Source organism: Balaenoptera ricei, chromosome 8, assembly GCF_028023285.1.
Source record: "Balaenoptera ricei isolate mBalRic1 chromosome 8, mBalRic1.hap2, whole genome shotgun sequence".
NCBI lineage: Eukaryota > Metazoa > Chordata > Mammalia > Artiodactyla > Balaenopteridae > Balaenoptera > Balaenoptera ricei.
In genome coordinates this window covers 32,292,188-32,315,420 of record NC_082646.1, presented here as the reverse complement: position 1 = coordinate 32,315,420, position 23,233 = coordinate 32,292,188, and the positions used below count along the sequence as shown (strand labels likewise).

General features: G+C 37.4%; 1 protein-coding gene across 2 annotated transcripts in view; it reads right to left on the bottom strand.

Annotated features, from left to right (window-relative positions):
- PDGFD (platelet derived growth factor D) overlaps window positions 1-23,233 on the bottom strand; it is a 228,057-nt gene that overhangs the window by 28,203 nt on the left and 176,621 nt on the right. For both annotated transcript variants that reach the window (XM_059930502.1, XM_059930503.1), the window contains exon 4: window positions 2,317-2,379. In XM_059930502.1, the coding sequence (XP_059786485.1) occupies window positions 2,317-2,379 (63 nt within the window). The remainder of the gene's footprint in view (window positions 1-2,316; window positions 2,380-23,233) is intronic.

Here is a 23,233-nt window from a genome sequence, read left to right as displayed (position 1 = left end):
GATTTTCAGATTCCTCTTGGCATCCTATGCTAAAGGCGGCTAAATTTATGACTCAGTAACAAAATTCCAAATTCCCATTCAACTTTGTATTGTCAGGATTTACAGTCTACCTGGCTCATACACAACAGATGATTTACAATTAGCTTTGTATCATGTGGGTCTAAGATCCAAAAAGTCAAAATGAGCTGGCCAAAGTTAGGTGCATGGCAGCATATGAAAGCTTTGAAATTAAAATTCTTCCCTCTTTTTTGAAACAAAAGCAGAAACATCAATCAAGCCATTCAGACACAAGCATAAGCTACTTAAATGGCTCTGAGGAACTCCTGGCAAGGAGTTTCCTGGGGTTGGTCCTATCAGTACCTAAGGTGTAGTGTGTATTCAGATATTTCTCCAAGAGAAAGCTGTGGAGGGGATCTTAATCCCTGAGGAGGAGGAGGGAGTCCAGTCTCTTCTAACATTAGTCTGAAGAGCAAATCCAAACCGTAGGTAAAATGTGAAAGTGTCCTTGTGTGTGAGTTTTACTGCTCTTTTCAAGTTTTGACTTGAAACACTAATGATATTTAAGAAAATATTTATGAGTGACTAGGTGATCTAATCAACCCACGAGAATATTTTTGTTTCCGAGGCAATTATATAAGAACTATTTTTGAGAGAAATACTAGTTGGGTGTGCCTCTTTCAATTGCACTGTAAATTTGATCTCATTCAGCTTTTGTTATATGTTTGTAAAATCAATTTTAAAGCTAGGTGAATTATTTTAAAGTAATGATAAAAATCTGTAAAAATGTTCTGAAAACTGTAAACCGGTTTCAACAAAAACAAAGAATGGTTTATACAGAAGTAAATGGTAGGTCCAAGGGCCCTTGCTCCTACTCCAGAAGGTTCTTGAAAATCAGAATGAAAAAGAAGCTAGGTCTCCCTGGTCTTCCTAGAGGACTCAGCAGAACCTGGACTTGGAACTCAACCCAGAAGAGTTTCCAATGGGTTTGGACCTAGAGCTGAGCTTCCACAGATGCACCAAATGGACAGGACAATCCTTCTCTTTAAGAGGACCTGGATTATCCTGAATCAGTGAAGGGTCCTTTAAACTGATTTCTGCCCTTTGGGCAGGAATGATTAGATAACCCTGAGCTATCATGTGTAAGATACTTGAGAAGCCAGAGGATCTCCTGACCGAATAGACCACTAGGTCCTGAATGGCAAAAGCTGCCACTGGCATGTACCTTGAATTGTCAGTCTTGGGCTGCTAACTGCCCACACCTCTTGCCTAGCCTCCCAGCTCCTCAGTATTACCTGCCTTATTTTAATTTTCACCTTCCTGACAATGATTGCCTATACTCAGCTAGGTTCAGAGCATGCATTCTTGACCATCAGAAACGAACAAAACACTCTTAATATCACCATTAGAGACCTCACTGATCTCAATCAGATCATGTTCTAGTTCAGCAGCCACACCAGGTGAATTAAATAGTCACAGAATCCATAGCTGAAGAAATCCTGGCATCTGAGGGAATTTTTAAAAAATCCCTCCAAGAACAAAAGATAGAACATCACTTGTGGAAAAAAAAATCAACTCTGACTCAGCCACACTAACCCACTTTAGAACCATGGACAAGCTTTCTCCATGCTCTTAATCTTTTAATGAACAACTGCATTTATTATCTTGCAGTTTATTGCTACATAAGTGCTACCCATAAGATTGGTGAAAACAAAGTCTGCTCTTTCTGTACAAAGTAGATAAGTATACAGAATACTGGGAAATGACTAAATTTGGAGGAAAAAAAAATGGAGCATGAACCATTTTATAGTTTCAGGGTGAGTTATGTTTTATTTCCAAGCCAAATAGAACACAAGCCTGCCTTGCACTTAAGTTATGTTACCATAAACATGGATTTTTCACATCTGAAAAGATCCTTGAAAATGCAAAGGTTAATGGAATCCCCTGGAATATTCAAAAAACTATTTCAAAATTCCCCACTTGAGCTTAGGCCCTGAACTGTTTCATACCTTTGATATGTCTGGACAGTCCTTTAGTTGCAATGTTCTGCTTTGAAACTGATAAATATTTAAGTCATTGTCTATCCTGTGTTCCTACAAGGGGTACTGACATTTCCTGGAAACCTTTCTGAAAGAGGAGAAAAAAGGGCATCTGACATAGCCCACTATAACCTAAAAAAAATGGAAGAACACATCATGTTTGAGATCTGGCTTTGGGTCCAGCCATAGATCCTTCATGCAGCTGAAGTCATCCCAGGGTTGACCTTAGCTACTTCTCCATCAGTTGTCTTTGCAGGCAACAGAAAAATAAATTACTTACTGAGATAGAGCTTGTGACTGACTCCCAATTGGTCTCTGAGGCTGCTGCGGGTTGGAAATCTTCCTAGAAGGCAAAGAAACATCCATGCGAGTCAGGCAAACCTCTGTTCAATTCATTACATGCACAGTTTCATCTCAGCCATCTGAATCTTCTTCCAACTAAGTGACAACAGGAATACAGGCTACATTACTGCTGAACAGGTCACCATCTGCCTTAAGCACCTCTCCTCAAGAATCCTTGTCATTCAAGACATGGACAACTGCAGTCACATTTACTTATAAACACTGGCGAAATGAAAAAATGTGGGAACAGGAGTTCAAATTTTAACTCAGCCATCTACTGACTGTGTGACCTCAGGAAATCTACTCTCCTCTCTTCCTCTTCTGTAAAAGGCTGGTATGGGATGCTTAAATTACAGGGCTGTTTTGAGAATTAAATGCATTAGTTACGTAATTATAACTAGCACTTAAAGTGCTTAATAAAGAGTAATGATAATTATTGTCAGTATTAATGGTTATTTGGTTTGAACTACCTCCTGCATCACTTTCAATCTGTGATCTTTTCAAAGATAAATTAACTGACAAAGTGCTATTCCTGACTCTATCAGGAAATGTCAGAAAGACTGGCAGGGGGAAGAAAATGGCCATGGGAGGGACAGAGTACTACCCACTCAAGAAAAGAAAGTAGAGAGCAGACCTGAGAAAGTTAGTTATCTCAGAAGTCTTAAAGGATTTGTGACCTCAGAGAAAGAAATTTCTCTTATAAGGCAAAGTTCTTTCTAATTTGTCTGTAAGTTTCATGTTAATTACTCCAGTAGCAGTAAGTTTTAAAAACATAATGGGAAGGAAAGCTGATCCTATCATTTTTACAAGTCACAGATGGTTTCTTGATCCTGCTGAAATAAATCACCTTGGTTAATTTCTTCCAGCCTGATCAGGGAGTAGGAGGTATTTTAAGATGATGCTGATAAAAAATTCAGCCACTCAAATCTGACAGCTTATACACCCAAGTATACTGAATGAGAGCTAAGTATCAGGTCTAAATTTCATTAGCATTTTGAGAAGCCAGAAATGTATTTGTTAAGTGCTCATGATGAAACTGGTTTATATATAACTGTCTATGTTGAAGAAATTTTAGTTGTTTACCAGAGGGAACTAAGGCAAATGTGGGCTTCAAGGAATGAACATCTATTAAAAACTGGCTGGACATCACTATTCTAATCTCAACCTCAGGGAAGAGAGGAAAGAAAGAGAAAATGTGGTCTCTGCACCCTGCAAGACAGAATATACATGAAAAGGGCACTGAATTCTCACAGAAGAATGTGTGCAAACAAATGGAGGTTGGCATTTATATGAGTCTTCATAAACTGGTAAACAGGTGAAAAAAGCAAGAAAGCCAATGGCTTCCCCCTGTCTTGAAGAGACTATTGGTGGCAGAACATATTCCAGGTAAGAAACTGGGACATGAGCAATTCTCAGATCAGAGAATTTTCAGTTTTACTCATTCATTATATATTTGTTAATCATCTACTGTGATACATTCTAAGCTGAGCGTAGAATCACAAGGAAATAAGAAACTATACTTGCCCTCATGGAGTTTAAAATGTAGACACATAAACAGGTGAACAAACTCATGCAGGTGCTCTGATACTCATCAGGATACCACAGGCAGTAAAAAATTCTACATGCAGAGGAAGTGAGTGGGCTTTAGAAAAATTTTGCATAACGAGGTGACTCTTGAGCTGAGTTTTGTAGACTCGTAAGTAGATGGTTATTTGCAAGAAAGGTGGAGTAGAAGACTCAGTCAAAGAGAGAGAGATCTAGACAATGTGAGGAAAGCATACAGAAAAAGTAGCCAGTTGATGGGGAAAGTTAATGAGTCATGTTGAACATAAAGTGTTTGAGGTGCTTATACAATGTCCAGGTAGAGATGTTCAGGAATCCATTTGTTACATGAGAATGGACCTCATGAGCGAGTCTTGAACTTGAGATATAAATTTGGGAATCATCAGCATAAAAATGGCTGATGTATATAACATTGTGTAATTAATTAAAGCAAGTAATGGATTATATCAACAACATATGAAAATCAGAAGAGAGACAATCTTAAAATCTTGGAAGTGAAAAGAATTTTTAGGATTATCTAGTCCAATCTCTTCATTTTAATTATTAGAAAACCAATTCTCAGAAAGATAAATGGTGTGCTCTGTATCACGTAGCCTTCTTCTGGGAATGCTTGGACCAGCAAAGCCCATTCCTCAGTACAAGTTGTGTGGTGATCTTTCACATCATTTACAGCTAGCTTGATAATTGTATGCCCGAGGGAAAAAGATGGAACAGAGTCCAAAAAGGGAGTCAAAAGAAAAGCAGGAAAGGAATAAAGCAGAGTATTGGTAGAAGGTTCTATGTAAATTCTATAAGTATTATAAGATAGGGGTCCAATTTCATTCTTTTGCATTTACATATCTAGTTTTCCCAGCACCATTTATTGAAGACTATCTTCTTCACTATCTGGGCTACAGGATTCTAACCAGACACTTTAACAGGCACAAATGATAAAGGATTTCATTAAATCCTAGATAAAATGTAAATTTACCTTCTCTAAGGAACATGAATATTAGACATTTAAAAGAAACCAACTATCTTTTACCTTATTTCAAAAGTTTGCCATTATTTATAAATGACATTTAAAATAAACTTATAAAAGGGAATGATATCCCTTATAAAAATAAAATACAGAAACTCCAAACTTTAGCCCTGAATGGAGAATCTCTCCATGGGAAGGAACACAGCAATTTTACTTTCTAAATCTATCCTCACTATGATCATTCTCATCTCTTTCCCCATAACCTCCCAAATCCAAGATACCAGTAAGTCTGCCAACTGCCTGTTAACTTTCTCCATGCTTCTACCTTTCTCCGTAGAGTCCACATTCCACATGGCAGCTGGAATTATCTTTTTTTCCGCAGCTTTATTGAGAAATAATTGAGATAAAACACTGTGTAAGTCTAAAGTATATAATGTGATAATTTGATGATATGTATATATTGCTAAATGATTACCACAATAAGGTTAACACATCCATCAACCCACATAATTACAAGTGTGTGTGTGTGTGTGTGTGTGTGAAAGAGAATGTGGTGAGAACATTTAAGATCTATTCTCTTAGCAACTTTCAAGTACACAATACAGCAGTCATCATGAATTACATCCCTAGAACTTATTCATCTTATAACTAGAAGTCCGTACCAACATCCCACCATTTCCCCAACTCTTCTGCCCCTCATTCTACTCTGTTTCTATGTGAATTTCATTTGTTTTTTTAAAGATTCCACATATAAGTGAGATCATACAGTTTTTATCTTGTTTTACTTAGTTCACCCAGGATAATGTCCTCAAGGTCCATCCATGTTGTCACAAATGCAGGATTTCCTTCTTTATTGTGATTAAAAAATATATATATACATATAAAATGTAAAATATATATAATATATACAACATACATATATATATAATTTATATATATCATATTTTCTTTATCCATTCATCTATCAATGGACACTTATGTTGTTTCCATGTCTTAGCTATTGTGAATAATGCAATGAATGTGGGGTTGCAGATCTCTCTTCAATATAGTGATTTCATTTCCTTCGGATATATATCCAGAAGTGGGATTGCTGGATCATATGGTAGTTCTATTTTTAATTTTTCAGGAACCTCCATACTGTTTTCTATAGTGGCTGCACCAATTTACATTCCCACCAAAAAGTGCATTAGGGTTTCCTTTATTCCACATCCTCAACAACAGTTGTTATCTCTTGTCTTTTTAATAATAGTCATCCTAACAGGTGGGAGGTAATATCTTATTGTGGTTTTGATTTGCATTTCCCTGATGACTAGTGATGGTAAGCATCTTTTCACGTACCTGTTGACCATTTATATGCCTTTGGATAAAATGTTTATTCAGGTCCTCTGCCCATTTTTAAATCAGATTATTTGGTTCTTTTTTTTTTTTTGCTAGTGAGTTGTATGAGTTCTTTATATCTTTTTGATATTAACTTCTTATCAGATACGTAGTTTGCAAATATTTTCTCCCATTCTACAGTTTGCATTTTCATTCTGTTGATTGTTTCTTTTGCTGTGTAGAAGCTTTTTATTTTGATGTAGTCCAACTGCTTATTTTTACATATATTGCCTTTGCTTTTGTTGTCATATCAAAAAAAATCATTGCTAAGACCAATGTCAAGGAGCTTTTCCCCTACGTTTTCTTCTAGGAGTTTCATGGTTTCAGATCTTATATTTAAGTCTTTAATCTATATTTAGTTAGTTTTTGTGAGTAGTGTAAGATCGGGGTCCAATTTCATTATTTTGTATTTGCATATCTAGTTTTCCCAACACCATTTATTGAAGACTATCTTTCCTCTATTGAGTATTCCTGATTCCACTGTGAAATACTGATTTATTTCTTGGCTCTCGATTCTATTTCATTGATATCTTTTTAAACTGTAAATCAAGTCACTTTTGTCTTCTGCTTAAAACACTCCAACAGCTTTCCATTGCACTCAGGATCTGGTTTTATAAGAGCTGACCACTGCTTGCCTCATCTCCTTGTGTTTACATTTCTCACTAACTCCCCTCTCACTACACTGGCCTTCTTACAATCTTTCAAATAACACTCCAAGCTTATTCTCCCTTTGGATCTAAATTTGTTGTTGGCTGGGATGCCCTTTCTCCAGGTCTTCAGTGACTGGCTCCTCATCAGTTGGTTCTCTGTTCAAGTATCATATATTTAGAGAACGTCCTTTGAACGCTCTATTTAAAGTACTTCCACTCTTTGTCACGCTATTCACATAACCGGCTTAATCTTCTTCAAAGCATTTATGATGAACAGAAATGATTTTATATTTGTTTTATTGCTGATTATCTCTTTCCCCAACTAGAAAGTATGCTCTTGAATGGCAGGGACCTTGTTTATTGTTCTCCACTCTATCCCAAGTTCCTAGCTAATTTTGGTACAGATTCCAATTTCTCTGGTCCCCAGTGTACATTCAGGAAAGACGTTCAGCTGCTACCCCCCAGTATAGGCAAGCAATACAGATGGTCCTCAACTTAAGATTGTTCGACTTTATGATGGTGCAAAAGTGATATGCCTTCAGTAAAAACTGCACTTTAAATTTTGATCTTTTCCCCAACTAGCAATATGTGGTATGATACTCTTTCCCAGTCATCCACGAGATCACGAGGGTAAACAACTGACACACTACAACCATTTTGTACCCATACAGTCATTCTGTTTTTCATTTTCAGTACAGTATTCAATAAATTTCATGAGATATTCAACACTTTATTATAAAATAGGCTTTGTGTTAGATGATTTTGCCCAACAATAAGCTAATGTGTGTTCTGAGCATGTTTAAGGTAGGTTAAGCTAAGCTACAATGTTTGGTAGATGAGGTGTATTAAATGCATTTTCGACTTATGATATTTTCAACAGGTTTCAACCTTGTCATAAGTTGAGGAAGATCTGTAGTTTATAACCAGAGTCCTTTCTGAGAAGTTGGTGCCTATGTCATACTATTTGTTACATACTTTTAATATCATCCTGGGTAGACTGCTAGTTTTTCGAGCTGCAGTTTAATTAAAGACAAACTCCTTTTTCATGGGTGCTGAAAGGTACTGCCCTTAGCATTACTTTAAGAAATGCTAAAATAGAACAGTGAATAATCATTTAAAATGTATCAAAACAGTCCAGCTTCCAAATCATATTTCTGTTCTTTGTTACAGCAAACTCCAGTAAGTGCTTTAAAAGCCATGTCCCATTCTTCTGAGGAGAGAGAACTGTTTGCAAGCTCCAAGAAGTCAGGACAAATTCAGCCCTTGATTTCCTTAGCTCTTGCTCCTGAAAGGCAGTATGTTCCATCCTAGAAGAAAGGAGCTGATATTTTGGCTATTTTGTTCCCTCAGTCCATGTAGGAATCTTAGCCCTTTGGTGCTGTGGGTACCTTACTGAGGTCATCTAGGGTCCAATGCCCTCACTTGAGAGAAAAGCAAACTGATGTCTTAGTCACATGCTCTTTCCAATCCACCAAATAATGACATGTATCATTCTATAATTACAGGCATCTTAATCTGCACTGCCTTAATCTAATAAGAATTAATTTATATCACTATAAATTATAATAACTTACTCTCAGCTCATGTCCTCACATTAAAATAGTTCCTAATTATATTTTGGCAGTGAAACTCATTATTTGGCATTTTGAAATGAAACTCCCTCATTTTCTGCATTTTACTATTTGGAGTAGTATTGAAAACATAGATATGATTCTCAGATCTTCACTTTTTAAACAGCTTAGTATGCATAGTTTGGTTTGTATGAGAAAAAGTGTTATAGACTAGAAAGTTGGGGAGGTATGTAAAAATAAAATCTTAAAAGTACTGCATAAAATGCAGATAAATATTTATATAATTGTAGCGTGGAAGAGATATTTCTAAGCATGAATGCTGAAGTCGGAAAACATAAAAATTGATACACCTCACATACATAAGTTATTGTATAAATCCAAAAAATACCAAAAACAGAATTGAAAGCATAATGACAAACTAGCAAACATACTGGTAACAGATACAACAGATAAACAGTTAGTGTCCTTAAAGTAAAATAAACTCATAAATCAAAAGGTTAAAAAATACAATTTTGCTAGAAAAATGTACAGATTATATGATTGCACCAGGGCTGAAACAGTGGGAAAGAAAAAATTGACTGGGGTGCGGGGGGGATATGTGTGTCATCATTTACCTAAAGCCTTATATGTTATATTATTAGATTGAATGGTATCACCCATGTAGTCCCTGGTGGAAAATAAAAGCCTTCTTATAGAAATGTTTCTCACCAATTGCTAAATAGAGAATTGTTCAAAGATAGAATAATAAAGAACTGTTCTAGAATGATCACATTTGGCTCCACCTAAACCATGGCTAATGCAGCACAAACTTTGATGTTTTTAAAAACGGCCACAGAAATATGCAGTTCTTTTTGAAGCAGTATAATTTTATTTTATTTCATTTTTTTAGTTACTGTTGCTTTCTTTCCTTCTTTTTTATTTATTTATTTTTCTTTTCCATTATGTTTTATTACAGGATATTGAGTATAGTTCCCTGTGCTATACAACAGGACCTTGTTATTTCTCAGAAATATGCAGTTTTTAAAAACAGCCACAGAAATATGAAGTCAGCTCAGGGTCAGACAGGCATTTATCTGGCTCTGTTTGTGGACAGTTTGCCCACAGGCTGAAAGCAAATACAGCTGGGGATAAAATAGCATTATAGGCAATGAATATTTTCAATAATAATCTCTTCTATTAAAGTCTACAATATGAATGGGAATTTCCATTTTCAGAAAGGGTATCTCCAGATAACCCTTACTTGCCTTCAGTCACCTTGAGCCCATCCCAGAGGGCAGATGGTATATCACAAGCTAATAAGTGAATAACCTACTCATTCCTCTCCCAAGGCAAGCTTGCACACATTTATTCATCGAGTGCCTGCACTGGATGTGCAAAAGAATCCTTCTCCTGTCCCTTTATAGTGGAGCTGGGGACACTTGTCTTTTGAATCTTGTTGCCAGGCCAGTATTCCAAACATTTAGGATGATTACTTGTACCACCTGTTCCTGGATCTCACAGAGGACGGCTGTTCATTTTTATCCTAGGTGATTATGCTGTATGTGAGTAGATGAGCCATGAACTGTTCATTGCTCAGAGGTCGTATTCTACCATCTCTTAAAACAAAACATATGCTACTTGGGGTTTTTAAAAAGTATTCAATCAAAACAATCTTTAACTTACCAAGGATGACTTATTTTGGAAACGTTTTAAAAGATTTCCCTAATTTTGAAAATCTTCTACTGTTTGCTGTTTTATATTCATTCTACAGAGGCAAAAATGAAAGAAATATCTCTCATTATATTTGTGCTTCTTGACTGAATTAATGCTTAAAAGTGTTTCTTTTGAAATGCAAAAGAAACACAAGGGATTTGTCAGGATTCATAAAACAATAACGAGCAAATACACTACAACATTTATTCCTTCAGTGAATTCTTCATTTCATGACACTCCACTCAGTTCATGACCCACTGAGGGAAATTCAAATAATGCTAAACTTGGAGCCCTGTGCCCTAGGATCACTCTATGGGTGAGATCCTTTAAAACAAAGACTTTTGATACTCCAGTACATGAATTTCTGGCATGCAGTCCAAGCAATATATGTGGAAATGATACATCGATGTCCTAGTGTTCATAGGAATAGAATAAAGCAAGTATTGAAAACTCTTAGGTTCAATCAAACTCTGTGATCCAACCAAACCTTTACAAGTATATTTCATTATATGCTCATCATCAAACCAGCTCTTTTACAAGAATTAAGGGAAAAGCCTTGGTTAGATGCCAGCTTTTATTGATAACAACATGTAACACAAGGATATCAAGAATTCAAGGATCAATAATTAACAAGAATCACCAAATGTAAAATAGATAGCTAGTGGGAAGCAGCTGCATAGCACAGGGAGATCAGCTCGGTGCTTTGTGACCACCTAGAGGGGTGGGATAGGGAGGGTGGGAGGGAGACACAAGACAGAGGAGATATGGGGATGTATGTATATGTATAGCTGATTCACTTTGTTATACAGCAGAAACTAACACACCATTGTAAAGCAATTATACTCCAATAAAGATGTTAAAAAAAATAATAATTAACAAGAATCAAAGAGCATCTTTCAAAGTTAGAGAATTTGCCTGTGAAATTTAATAACATATACACTTAGAGTTATAAGAAGCTGTGGGCATGAGTCATCTATTATTGGAAATATAATTTATATAAAATAAATATACCTTTAGTAACAAATATCTCTCAGAGATAAGACATACTTGCAGATTTCCACTGATTTAAGAGTTAATTTTACCACTTTTTCATTTATCATTAGTAACAATGAAGTATGTATAATGTTTTAATTTAAAACTACTAGGATCCATCAACTAATCATCCATGTATTCTTGATGCTAATGTCAAGATATTTTTTAAAAGTTCACTTTTCTTCTTATAAGATAAAAAACTTTTTATAGCTTCTGATTTCTTCAGACGGAATTTAGTCTGGGAAGTTGCTCTCAATAGGATAAGCAAAGATTAGAGTAAATACCAGTCCAACGGTAAATAAGAAAGTTCCTCTGACAAGCAGAGAAGAGATCATCAACGTGGAGGGGGTCATGAGAGTCGTCTTGAGAACTAAAGAAGTTCCAGAGGTGTGTTTTCAAATAGAAAAAAGGTGAACAGCCTGCAATTATTGTTTGTGTACTATGACTTGAGGAAAACATAAGGATCTTAGAGAGGAGAAACAGATGATGAAGAAGGTGGTTAAAGCCTGTGTTTGCCAAACAAGGACGTCTTGGCAAAGGGCTGCACAAAAAATTGTAAATTGCAAGATACAACCTTGCTAATAGCTTTCACTGTGTTTGATACACACAAATGATAAATGAACATTTAATTTACATCTAGAAAAGTACTGCCATAGGTCTCTCTGCAATGTGTTGCTGAAAAACTCGTACAGATTTAAATTTTGTGAATAGCTCTTGTAAACACAATAAAGTTGTTTAATATTAAGAAAACCCTATGATTGTTTTGTAGAAACAGCTGCTTTTTATGGAGCCTAGATTATGTGACCAGCACTATAGGAAACCCTTTACATATGTTATCCCACTCATTTCTGTAGCTTTAAGAGATGAGAAAGTAGGGAGACAAGGTACTTAAGGAACCTGCCCATGGAATCAAGCCTGGTTATTAAGAGGCCCCATGGATACCTCAACTTGAGGCTGATTCTTCATGCTCTTTCATCTCTGCTGAACTATTCCTCCTTTCATTTATAAAGAATCCTTTTATAAGATAAACAAATACCCTTGATTTGTGCTAAGTACAGGTTTTCATACATTCCTTAAATGCATTTCAAAAAGAACATTTGGTTTGGTTCACCAGTAGCCTGAAGATTATTAAAGATTGTGCTTTTGATAGTGCTAAGCTAATCTTAAAGATTATTTTCACTACCAAGAGAAAATGGATGGCTGAGGAAATTACTTTGCTACCTCAGGAAAATTACAAGTTTGAAATGAAGAAGAGAAATACTGACCTGAATTATTCATATTTTCATTTCCTTGCACTTAGCACAATGCCTGGTACACTGTGAGCACACTTTGTTTTTTGTTTTGTATTTGTTTTTGTTGAGGGAGGAAGTACTGTTTCAAACTCAAAATTTGAGAAACCATTTCACTTTGATTGGATGACTCTGTGCTGAAATTCACACTCCTAAGAACTACTAAACTTCTCTGTACTTTAATGGTGTTATATAAATGGATTATCCTCATCTTGGCCAAAAGCTAGTTCCATTATTAAGACAAATATTAAGGAAAATGGGAATTACAAACACTATGAAGATTAAGGCCATATCACAAAAATCCTTTAGCTAAAAGCATTTCCTCTATGAACTCAAATTATTGCATTGCTAATTAAAACTCCTAAGATTTTACTTTAAGGAGAAAATACCATTTAAAGTTCAATAGTCAACACAGCTTGTCATACTACCAGGAAAAAAAGCACTGGTGAAACATTATTCAGCAAGTGACAGGTTTATAAAGGGGGACATCTTATAAAAGAATCAGGGCAAGCCATGCATAAAGCATTCAAAAAGCTGTTCATTTTTTTAAAAATATAAATATTGCCTAGGGAGGTGACTTTGTGTTCTTGGTGACACATTTTTTCCTGTACATATTAATCCTTATCCTTATACTCGACCAGTATGCTTTCACTGGTGCTGCAACACATAATTATCATTTGGCACTATAGGCTACACTGAATGTGAAATATTTAATAGACATGTTTATATCGTAGAACTATGTAAATGAACAGTTGAACAGTTAATTCAAAGGACAACCTTTTTCTTGACCTGACTGTAAGGGGGTTTCCACACTCATTTATGTGGTTAAACTGGAGAATTGGTTACTGTAAAGTTTGAAACAAAAGTGTAGTACCCGTCCCCCTGCAAATTACACTTCACAAAGGTGAGATGAGCACATTCTTGACCTTGCAGTTCCTCTTTCCACTCCCCACTCAGCTAGCAACTAATCAAAGCAGTTCGCAGGTTTCGGATCTCTAAAGCAGGCTTGCAGTCTGCGTTATGAGCTGATCACCAAACACACAGGTCGTGAGCTTCATCCTGTGAAGGCTGGTAAAGCTTCACCCAGAGAAAAACTCAACACTCTGGCCAGACTCTGGTTAAAGCCAGTGAAGGAGGCCTCCTAGGAACAGATGTGCAACTCAGCCCATATAACTTCATCATCACTCCTGAATAAACAGCTCAAAGTCTTCTCCTACTGGTTGGGAAGATCATTTTGAATAGGACAAAAGGTGTTTAGACGAGAGATCCTGCAATCTGAATCCTATCAGTTTGTATTCATGGGTTTTTACAATTCCTTTTTACTTTTCCTTATCCTCAGTTAACTTTTGCTTGTCATTACATTAGCAGTATTCATCAGCAGTTTCAGCGAGTGAAAACACTAGGCTTTGCACAGCAAAATTTTAATCCCAGATTGGCTCTCCTTTGCTTCCTGCTATACTTTTTTGTATTATCACATGCTATGTACTTTAAGAATTCACTGCTGCATTCATCTAAGCCAAATATAATTACAAAGGTATTTTTGCTGCCAAAGAAAAAAATACAATGCATTCCAAAGTCAAAGAGAAAATACTCTAGGGCTTGGGTAAACTATTGCTTCTTCTCTACTGGATTGGGAAAAGTCAGAGCTGACTAAATTGTTGCCCAGGTTCAAGGATTAGCTGAGATATTCCCTGCACATGGGTTTTTTTAGGAATACTTCATGTCTCACACTTAAACCTTGTACCTATTTCTTATTCTCAGCAGCACAATTTTAGAGCTGGAAGGGATCTTACAGATCACTAGGTTCAACGTTCTATTCTCTATCTAAGATTTTTGAATGACCAGAGTTTATAACTCACTGTGCTGGTCACTGGGTAATGCATAGATGCATAAGATGTAAAACTGCCCTTGAGGAATTTACCATCTAGATTAATTCTAATTCCCCACTCTTATCATTCCCTTGCACATTAGCAACTTTTAGTTCCATAATGGCTTACCATTATGTGAAATTATCTTGTTCATTTATTTTTGTACTTGTTTCCAACCTTGTGTGTCTCCATTAGAATATAAGCCCTGGGGGGTGGGATGTTTTCTAACGTTCTCACTGCTCAACCTCCAGCATTTACAACGGGGTGTGTTAACTAACATGCTTTCAATAAATACTGGTTAAATGAAAGAATAAATAGACATTGGATTACTGTGAGGATCAAACGAGATGATTCACGTAAAGCCCTAGCACACTGGCTGCTACACAGTTGAGTGTTAATAAATATCTGTGGAATGAATAAATGAATAACACAAGATCTATAGAAACAAATGTCTCAGAAGAAGTGGCCTGGAGTTGACCCCTGGATGATAATCAGGGCTTCTGATAGTAATGGGAGTAGGCAGGTGGAAAAAAGGGCATGAACAAAGACATAGAGTGGCATGATCTTGGACCTGTGAGTTTTCCCTGTGCCCAAAGTAGCAGGCAGGAAATGAGGCTGAAAAAGGAGTAGGACAAATCAGGGGGTCTTAAATGCCAGGCTTGGCTTTTTCTTTTTCATTTTCTTTCTTTCTTTTTTTGGGGGGGTGGGGTGGGGTAGGGCATTTAACCATTCATTCAACAGGTATTTGTGGATTCATTATTAGTGATTACATGACTCAAGTTGCTACAGGTACAGAAATGAAAAACGCATCAAGGTCACTGCTCTCAGAGAGCTTTCAATCTGACCATCCTGTGCCTACACGCAAGTAAATCAAGCCCTGAAAAGGTCAAGTGTCAGCCTCATCAGCAGATCTGATGCCTGGAGCCTAGGTCTTTGGACATACTGGAGTGCATTGCATTAACTCATAGGAAGCTGGTTACTAGTAAAGCCACATCTCCCTTGATCCTGCTCACATGCATCCCCTTCTGTGTGTACGAAAAAAAAATTAAAAGTTCTATCATCTTGAATTCAGTGATCTTAAGCAACATAGTGGAGTTCCTAGAAAATAAATAATAAACAGAAGATAGTTATTCTGAGAGATGAGAATAGTGGAGAAAATTGAAGATAAGAAATTCAGTGCTGTTGGTTTGAAAAAAAACTTTCTGGAATGTCAGTGATCTTCTAAGGCAACCTTAGAATTAGGAGATTTTCCTTATTTTGGTAATCAAAACCCTAAAATGATAATAGCATTCTCCACTCAAATACAATTTAGTTCTATTTTATCCCTCAGCAGGATGCAAAATTACCTTTCTACTTCAAAGAAGAGTTAGAATGTTTGCCTGATGAGAAGATTCAATAGATGAGAATCCCTTAAGTATTTTATCATGACCCCTGAGGCTGGTCAGGAGAGATTGATTTGGTGGGATTACTAAAAGCTATGTCTAAACCTAGCAGGGATCATAGAGACAGAAGCTAGAACACAAATGGGCATGGATGGCTTTCATCAGAGGATCTCTAAGTGCCAACAAAATAAAAGCAAACCACGTGTCTTTAAATGAAGAGCAGGGAGCTTGAGAAACTCCTTTGCTATTCACCTTGCTGAATAAGGATTGCAACATTTTTAATTGGTAGAAGAGATTTGATAATGTGTGTTAAAGCATTTTTTAAAATGTTGCTTTGGAGACAGAGCACTCAGAATCAAATTCTACATGGAACATTGACTGTGTGACTTTGGGCAAGGTCAACTCTCTGTGCTTGAGATTCCTGATTTGTAAAATGGGAAAAATACCTTTTCCCCCCACACAGGGTTAGTTGAGGATTAAATTAGATGACTCGTGTGAAACTAACTGGCACAGGTGGACACTTACTGCATACTTTCTGAAACTAGTACAGTCTTTCCAATATATTATCTTTCTGCTGGAAAGATGGCTATATAAGACCTCTGCAAAGATGGGAATCACCTGTTACAAATTCTGGAGTCTGACTGAATTGGATCCCAACTCCACCACTTACCAGCTAGAGTCCTGGTACCAACTACTAAGTTTCTCTATGCCTCGATATTCTTATCTGAAAACAGAGATCATAGTAATTCCTATCTCAGAGGGATGTTCTGAGGATTAAATACATCACTATATGTAAAGTAATAAAAGTGGCTGACATGTAGAAGAAAATCCTTATCCTTAACACATTTTTTTCCTTGGAAGAAACGTTGATTGGTCTATCCAATCTACAATGGCCTAACATACTAAATGTACATTAAATGTACAATGGCCTAACATCTAAAATGTACATTAGAATTTTGAAATTTTCAGAAAGCTTCACATCTCATCTCATTTCACTCTCCCCATCTCCATGTGAGCGGAGTACAGATACATTAGATAAAATAATTGTCTGGGTCTACTCAAAGAGAAGCTTTTCTGATTTCCTGCCTGCTCATTTCTACTACTACTCGGCATTTTCCTCGTGTTAGGATACACTCCTCCAGCCCCATAACTGCATCCACTAGCCTCCCTACAAAGGTAGTTCTGCCCCATCCCCCAGCAAATTACTGAGTGCTTACTATGTGCTAGATACTGTTCTGGGGATACTCCAGGGAATACAGAGTAAATAAACAAACATGGTCAATTTGGCCATATGGGGAACAGATGAGACAGGAACAGATGCATGTAAAAGTACTTTGCCAGCTGTAAATTACTACACATATGTAAAGGACTGTTATTTATGTATTCTTCAAAATATCAAACAGAAAATTTTGAAAGGGTGAGAACTTGCTTCAGAAATATCAATAGTTGAAGGAATTTAAATATAAAACCTTTATATGCATATGTAAACTACTGATTCATGCAGGAGTTCAGCCCATTCTTGGACTGGGTCATCTTTGAACCAGTCTCTTATCTCCTGGTAAAATATTTCTGCATCTAAATGAATTATTGCCATTTCTAACTCATGAATTAAAATTTGTAATTTTGGAGCTGGAAGAGCCTTTACAAATCACTGACCAGTGCTTTCAGTTTCCAGGCACTGTGCTGCCCCTCTCCACTGGGTCTGTCTTCTCAGGGCTTCTCCTGGGTGCCCTCCTTGTGGGAGGAGTGTACTTCTTGTACCCTTGAGGCAGGCTTGGCCATGTGACTTCCTTTGACCAAAGGAATGTGAGGAGAAGCTTTAAAACACATCATGCGGTTCTACCATTGCTCTTTTCCCTCTGCTGCATGTCCCACATGGGGCTGATCCTTCAGGCTTGGATCCTTAAGTGGAACACAGTTGTAGGAGACGAGCAGCTGATGTGTAACCTGATTGAAAAGTCAAGCTTTTTTTTGGAAGCCACTGAAATTTTGGGGCTGTTTGTTACTGCAGCATAATTTAGCAAACTATGACTATTTCAGGAATCAATGTCCAGAACTATTACTTTCCAATGGGAACACACCTAAACTGATGAGAAAGCCAGAACTAGATTCCATGTCTCCTGACTTCTAGCCCAGATTTTTTCTACGCTAGCACATGCTTTAAGAAAAGCTAGTCCTTTTCTAAATAGTTCTTCAGACCTCTAGAGTGATTTCTAGCTGCACATTTTTTTCTTCCCCAAACCCTGTAGTGTCAGTCCGTGAACACTGCCTTACTCTGTAGTAGTCCTCTCCCAGTTTCTGCTCAGCTTTACCCCCGGTTGATCAGTGTTGAAGAAAGATGATGAAAAGCTTGTTGTTTTCAGAGGCAGCTGAAAATATTGGAGGGATCAATGGTTGTCCTGTATGAGGTACACAGGGAGCAGGTAGAGGCAATGGTACTCCTGGTACAGGGTGGGAGTGAGGTACCCATCTACCGTGAGCCCAAGCGCTACTGCAATATATATCCCAGTCTTTGTGCTCAGATCCCATGATTGCTGCAGTACAGTGTATACTTCTTTTTTTTTTTTTTAATTTTATTTATTTATTTATTTATTTATTTATTTATGGCTGTGTTGGGTCTTCGTTTCTGTGCGAGGGCTTTCTCTAGTTGCGGCAAGCGGGGGCCACTCTTCATCGCGGTGCGCGGGCCTCTCACTGTCGCGGCCTCTCCCGTTGCGGAGCACAGGCTCCAGACGCGCAGGCTCAGTAATTGTGGCTCACGGGCTTAGTTGCTCCGCAGCATGTGGGATCGTCCCAGACCAGGACTCGAACCCGTGTCCCCTGCATTGGCAGGCAGATTCTCAACCACTGCGCCACCAGGGAAGCCCCCAGTGTATACTTCTTATGACATTTCAGCCAATAGTATCTCAGGTAATATTTACTTTTATATTTTAAAAAGGTAGAAATTGTCCCAAGGGTGGTGGAATGGGGAGGGGTTAATCCCATACTAGATGTATTTGAAAAATACTAATTCTTCTTCCATATTTGATCAACAACATAAGTGTAAGTTCCCTCAAGGAAAAAAACACTGGCGTTTAAAATAATTCCTCTGTACAGGGAAACTTTACATAAAACGATACACACACCTTGATACACAGACACAGGACTACATTCACTCTGCTGTCTCTGCACCTGACATGTGAGAAGTCAGGAAACTTTGTACAATTTAGGATGTCTCTTTAACAATCATCTTTTGAAGATGTAATAAACACATCCTATATTACCACATAATCTTTCATTTTACATAAAATATTAAGTTAGGGAGGATATTACGGGTCATTTAGTTCATAGTCTACAAAATGCAACCATTGTTTGTAATCATCAAAAGCTGTAGCCAGTGGTCTTTATTTCTAGTTATGGAAGCTCTATTTTAAAATAAATCCAACCATTGTAAAATTCCCCCTTGATTTTATTTGAATTGGATGCAAGATTTTGCACAATATTGTGTATACTGCTATTTAATGGGATGTTTATGGGTAGAAATAATACAATTAAAATTCAAAGCTTTTGTCTACATGCAGAAAAGAACCCAGTGCCCATGGGGTGGGGGGAGGGTGGGTTGGGTAGAGTTAATGGTCCAGCTCACACCATTTATCATGTTCAAATGCTGACCATAGTAGTCTCAACCCTAATGTGAAATTCATTGCCCTTCAGAGGTCTTTGGTGAACTCTTGTCATTCTGACTGACAGCTTTAGAGGAGGCTTCCTCAATAATAGGAACATCTGTGCTGAGCCGAATGGAAAACACTGACACTTCAACAGCTTCTTGATATGTAGGCTGGGAGAAAGAAAAGCCTCCCGGCCTCTCTCCCAGCAGACTGGATAGGAAATAGTGGCAGCATGCGTGGCTGGTCTCAGACTCTCTTTCATAGAACCTGATTCAGCAAGTTGACAGTACTGAGTGCTTCTGCCTTTAGCACTTAGCTATTTTCAAAGGGAACAAGAAAAAGGAGGGGACCTTTTTCATATTTCCTTATGATATGAAGAGAGAACTGTGCAATTACATTTAATATATAAAAGCCAAAGACGATTTGGGTCAGGCAAAAACCATCTAATTAGAATCATTTTATTCTCAGCTATGTCTAGGAGGCTTCCTATAGAGTATGGAGGGTAGAATGGGGGTGGGGAGAAAAGGAAGAAAGACTGCTCAGAGCAAAATGAGTTTGAATTTAACCAGTGTCAAAGCTGCATTAAGGAAACTAGATATTTGCTTGACTGCTTTCTATGGCTCCATTCATTTTTGGTCATCCTCAGTGGGGCTCGTCAACCTCTACAGTCACTAGTCAGCCAATGTATGTACTAGATTTCCTCAGGATAAATAAGAGAAAAACATCCCCAACTCTCTTGTGTTAAGTGGAAGATACTATCCTTTCAAGAGCAACAATAACCAAAAAAAGCCACAAACTTTTATAGAAGATAAGAACATAAGTTAACAAGAATCTTTTCTCTCAAGAGAACACTGCATTATCTTCTGCCAACTTCTTAGTTTACTGATGGGATAGAAAGCTGATGATTTACTGTACACAGTAAAGAATATTGCTTTTGGGAGCTGTGTTGGCCTGGACTCCATATTCTCTTCAAAAATAAAAAGGAAACTTTAAATTGGATTTCTGACATTGGTTGAATGGTTTTAGTCTAAAAACTATTGAGCAGATTAATTTTAAAATGGGGCACCATAAGCACAACGTCACTTCTGATAGACTACCATTTTGCAATGTCTTTTAGAACCAGGCATCATTGTGGACAAACAACCTCAACACCTTCGAAGCCCTCACTGACCACTCTCTCCTGTTCTCCCCTGAAGATAGTACTTCCCTCCAGGCCTGGCTAATGAGAGCTCCCACTCTGAAACCCTGCTAGGCTGGGGCACGTGGCTGTGGGCTGCCTTTCATCTGGCTCCATTCTGAAACTTCCAGACGCTTGATATTTTTAATACAATATATTCATATGGGTCCAAGTCTAACAGTTAGAAAAGGGATGCCACTCAGAGGCAATCAACATTATGTTTCTTACATATTCTTTTAAAGACATGGTAGGCATATATAAGTAAACTTATAATCACCTCCTCTGAAACACAACCACTCACTTATTATTCCCTGCTTGCTCTCTACATATTGCTGCTTCTATTAAAGTTCTGGTCACTTCCCCATATTTACTAAGGACCACAGCATCTGTGTTCTGGTATTTCTCTCTACGTCGTTACCATCATCGTGGATGATGTCAGTGTCCATGCAGATAGCATGGAGAAAATACCCTTCACTCTCAACTCTAGTGTCCCTTCTTATATACCCTCACTTCAGCCACTCCCTCTTCATCTGAAATCTGAAATGCACAGTGCACTCTGTGGCCATGCCTTCCATATCCTTGCAAGCCCTTGTATTACTTGCTGCTATCTCTCTCTCTTCATTCACTTAATACTTTCATGTTCCTCTAAGTTATCAGTCTCCTATTGATCTTAGAGACCTCATAATCCATCACTTCAAGTCCTCTCTTATCAATACTGCCTTACCACCTAGCTGTCCTCAGGTACCCATCCTGCAAAAGCCCCTCTCTAGAGCGATCCAATCATTCTTCACCTGGATATCTGCTTGAGAAAAATTACAAACCCACCACACCATGTTGTCTTTCTTTCTCATGTATCTTTAACCTTTTCTCTACATGCCTGTCCTATAGAACCTATAAAAAATGTTTGAGTCTCTTTATCAGTTAAAGATCTATTTCCTTCATCTAACCTCTCTGGGTATCATTTCTTTAAATCTGTGTCCCTTTACACTTAAACTTCTTTAAATAGTAGTTTACCCTTTCTGTTTACTGCAAATTTGATTCACTCTTCATCTCATGGCAGCCTGATTCTTGCTCCACCACTCAATCTGATAAAAAGACTCCTATTAATATTTTTAATAGCTTCTGAGTTCTCAATGCACCCTTTCTAGCCTTTACTTGACTTGGCTTTAACAATAATTTATACATGAATGATGCCTGACTCGGTATCCTAGGCCAAGAAATCTTTGTTGATATCAGATCATTTTGCCAAATTCCTTCTGGCCACCTCCCATTGGATGGCCCATAATCTCCATAAACTCAACATGTCCAAAATGGCACTCATCAGTTTTTCCACAAAACCTGCTCGTCTTCCTGTGTTTCCTTTCCTAGAAAAATACAACCACCTTCACTTAATTGTGTACATCACACATTTAGGAGTCATGCTGAAACATTCCCTCATTAGTCACTAAATCCTTCAGATTATACTTTCTTAATCCTTCAAAACCATGTCTTCTAGTCTCTGCTTTAATTTAAAAGTTTATCATATCTCTCCTGGATGACTATGAGAGCCTCCTAATTAGTCTTTCTCCATTCTTGCCCAACTGCAATCTGTCCTCCACTGACCTGCCATATTGGTCTTCAAGTGTAAAATCAAAACAAAAAGTGCTATACTATCTATGTAACTTCCAAGGCCTAAATCCCTCAGAGTTTCTGAACAGCTTGCAGTCCTTTGATGAGTACATCAAAACCTTCATGATTTGGTTCCTGTCATCTTCTCCAACTTTTCTAGCCAGTCACTCATATTTCCCCAAGGTTTCAGAATTATTTCATGCTTTATCAGCCTCCTCAAATTTGAAGAGGTTGTTCCCTTTGCCTGGAAAGTCCTCCCAACTCTTTCCCATTTAGCTAATCTCACCTCATCATTTAGAACACAAATTGCATCATTCCCTTTGAGAAGCATCATTAGTTCTGATGTAGGTGCTCCCACCTCTGTGTTCCCAGAGTATACAGATTTTTACAGTGTACTTTTTGTTGACCTTCATGCTTCCACAGTAGCCAGTATACTGCCTAGGACATATTAGGTTCTCAATAAAGACTCAAAGAATAGCTGGGCTTTTAGGGCATAATGTGACACATGTCCTTCTCAGATTCTTAATGAGGATCCATTATCTATCAGCTGGGAATTTAATTATTAAGTTTAAAGACCATATTTTCAGGTGGCCAATTCATTTTTAAGCTATCTTTATTCATAAAGGTGGCTTAAAGTTAAAGATTGGCTTATGGGTTAATGATGATTTCTATTCTTAAACATTTTAAAATGTGTGACAACTAAATATTCTATAAAGCCACCTTTTGGCACTGAGACAGCTGACACTTAGTTTTAGCTCCAAAGTGTTGACACTTAGTTGACACTTACTTAGTTTTAGCTCCAAAAGTGTTCTTCTTCTTGTTAAACTATTGAGGTATTGTCCTTAGTTGACACTTAGTTTTAGCTCCAAAAGTGTTCTTCTTCCTGCTAAACTATTGAGGTATTGTCCTTAACATAAATACTATGAAGGTGGAGTAGCAGGTAACTAATTCAAGTGTTTTAAGGGCACTGTGAAAAAAATATTTTCTCTATATTTCTGTCCTTTGATATCGGAGCTACTTATTCAGGGGATTTTAGTA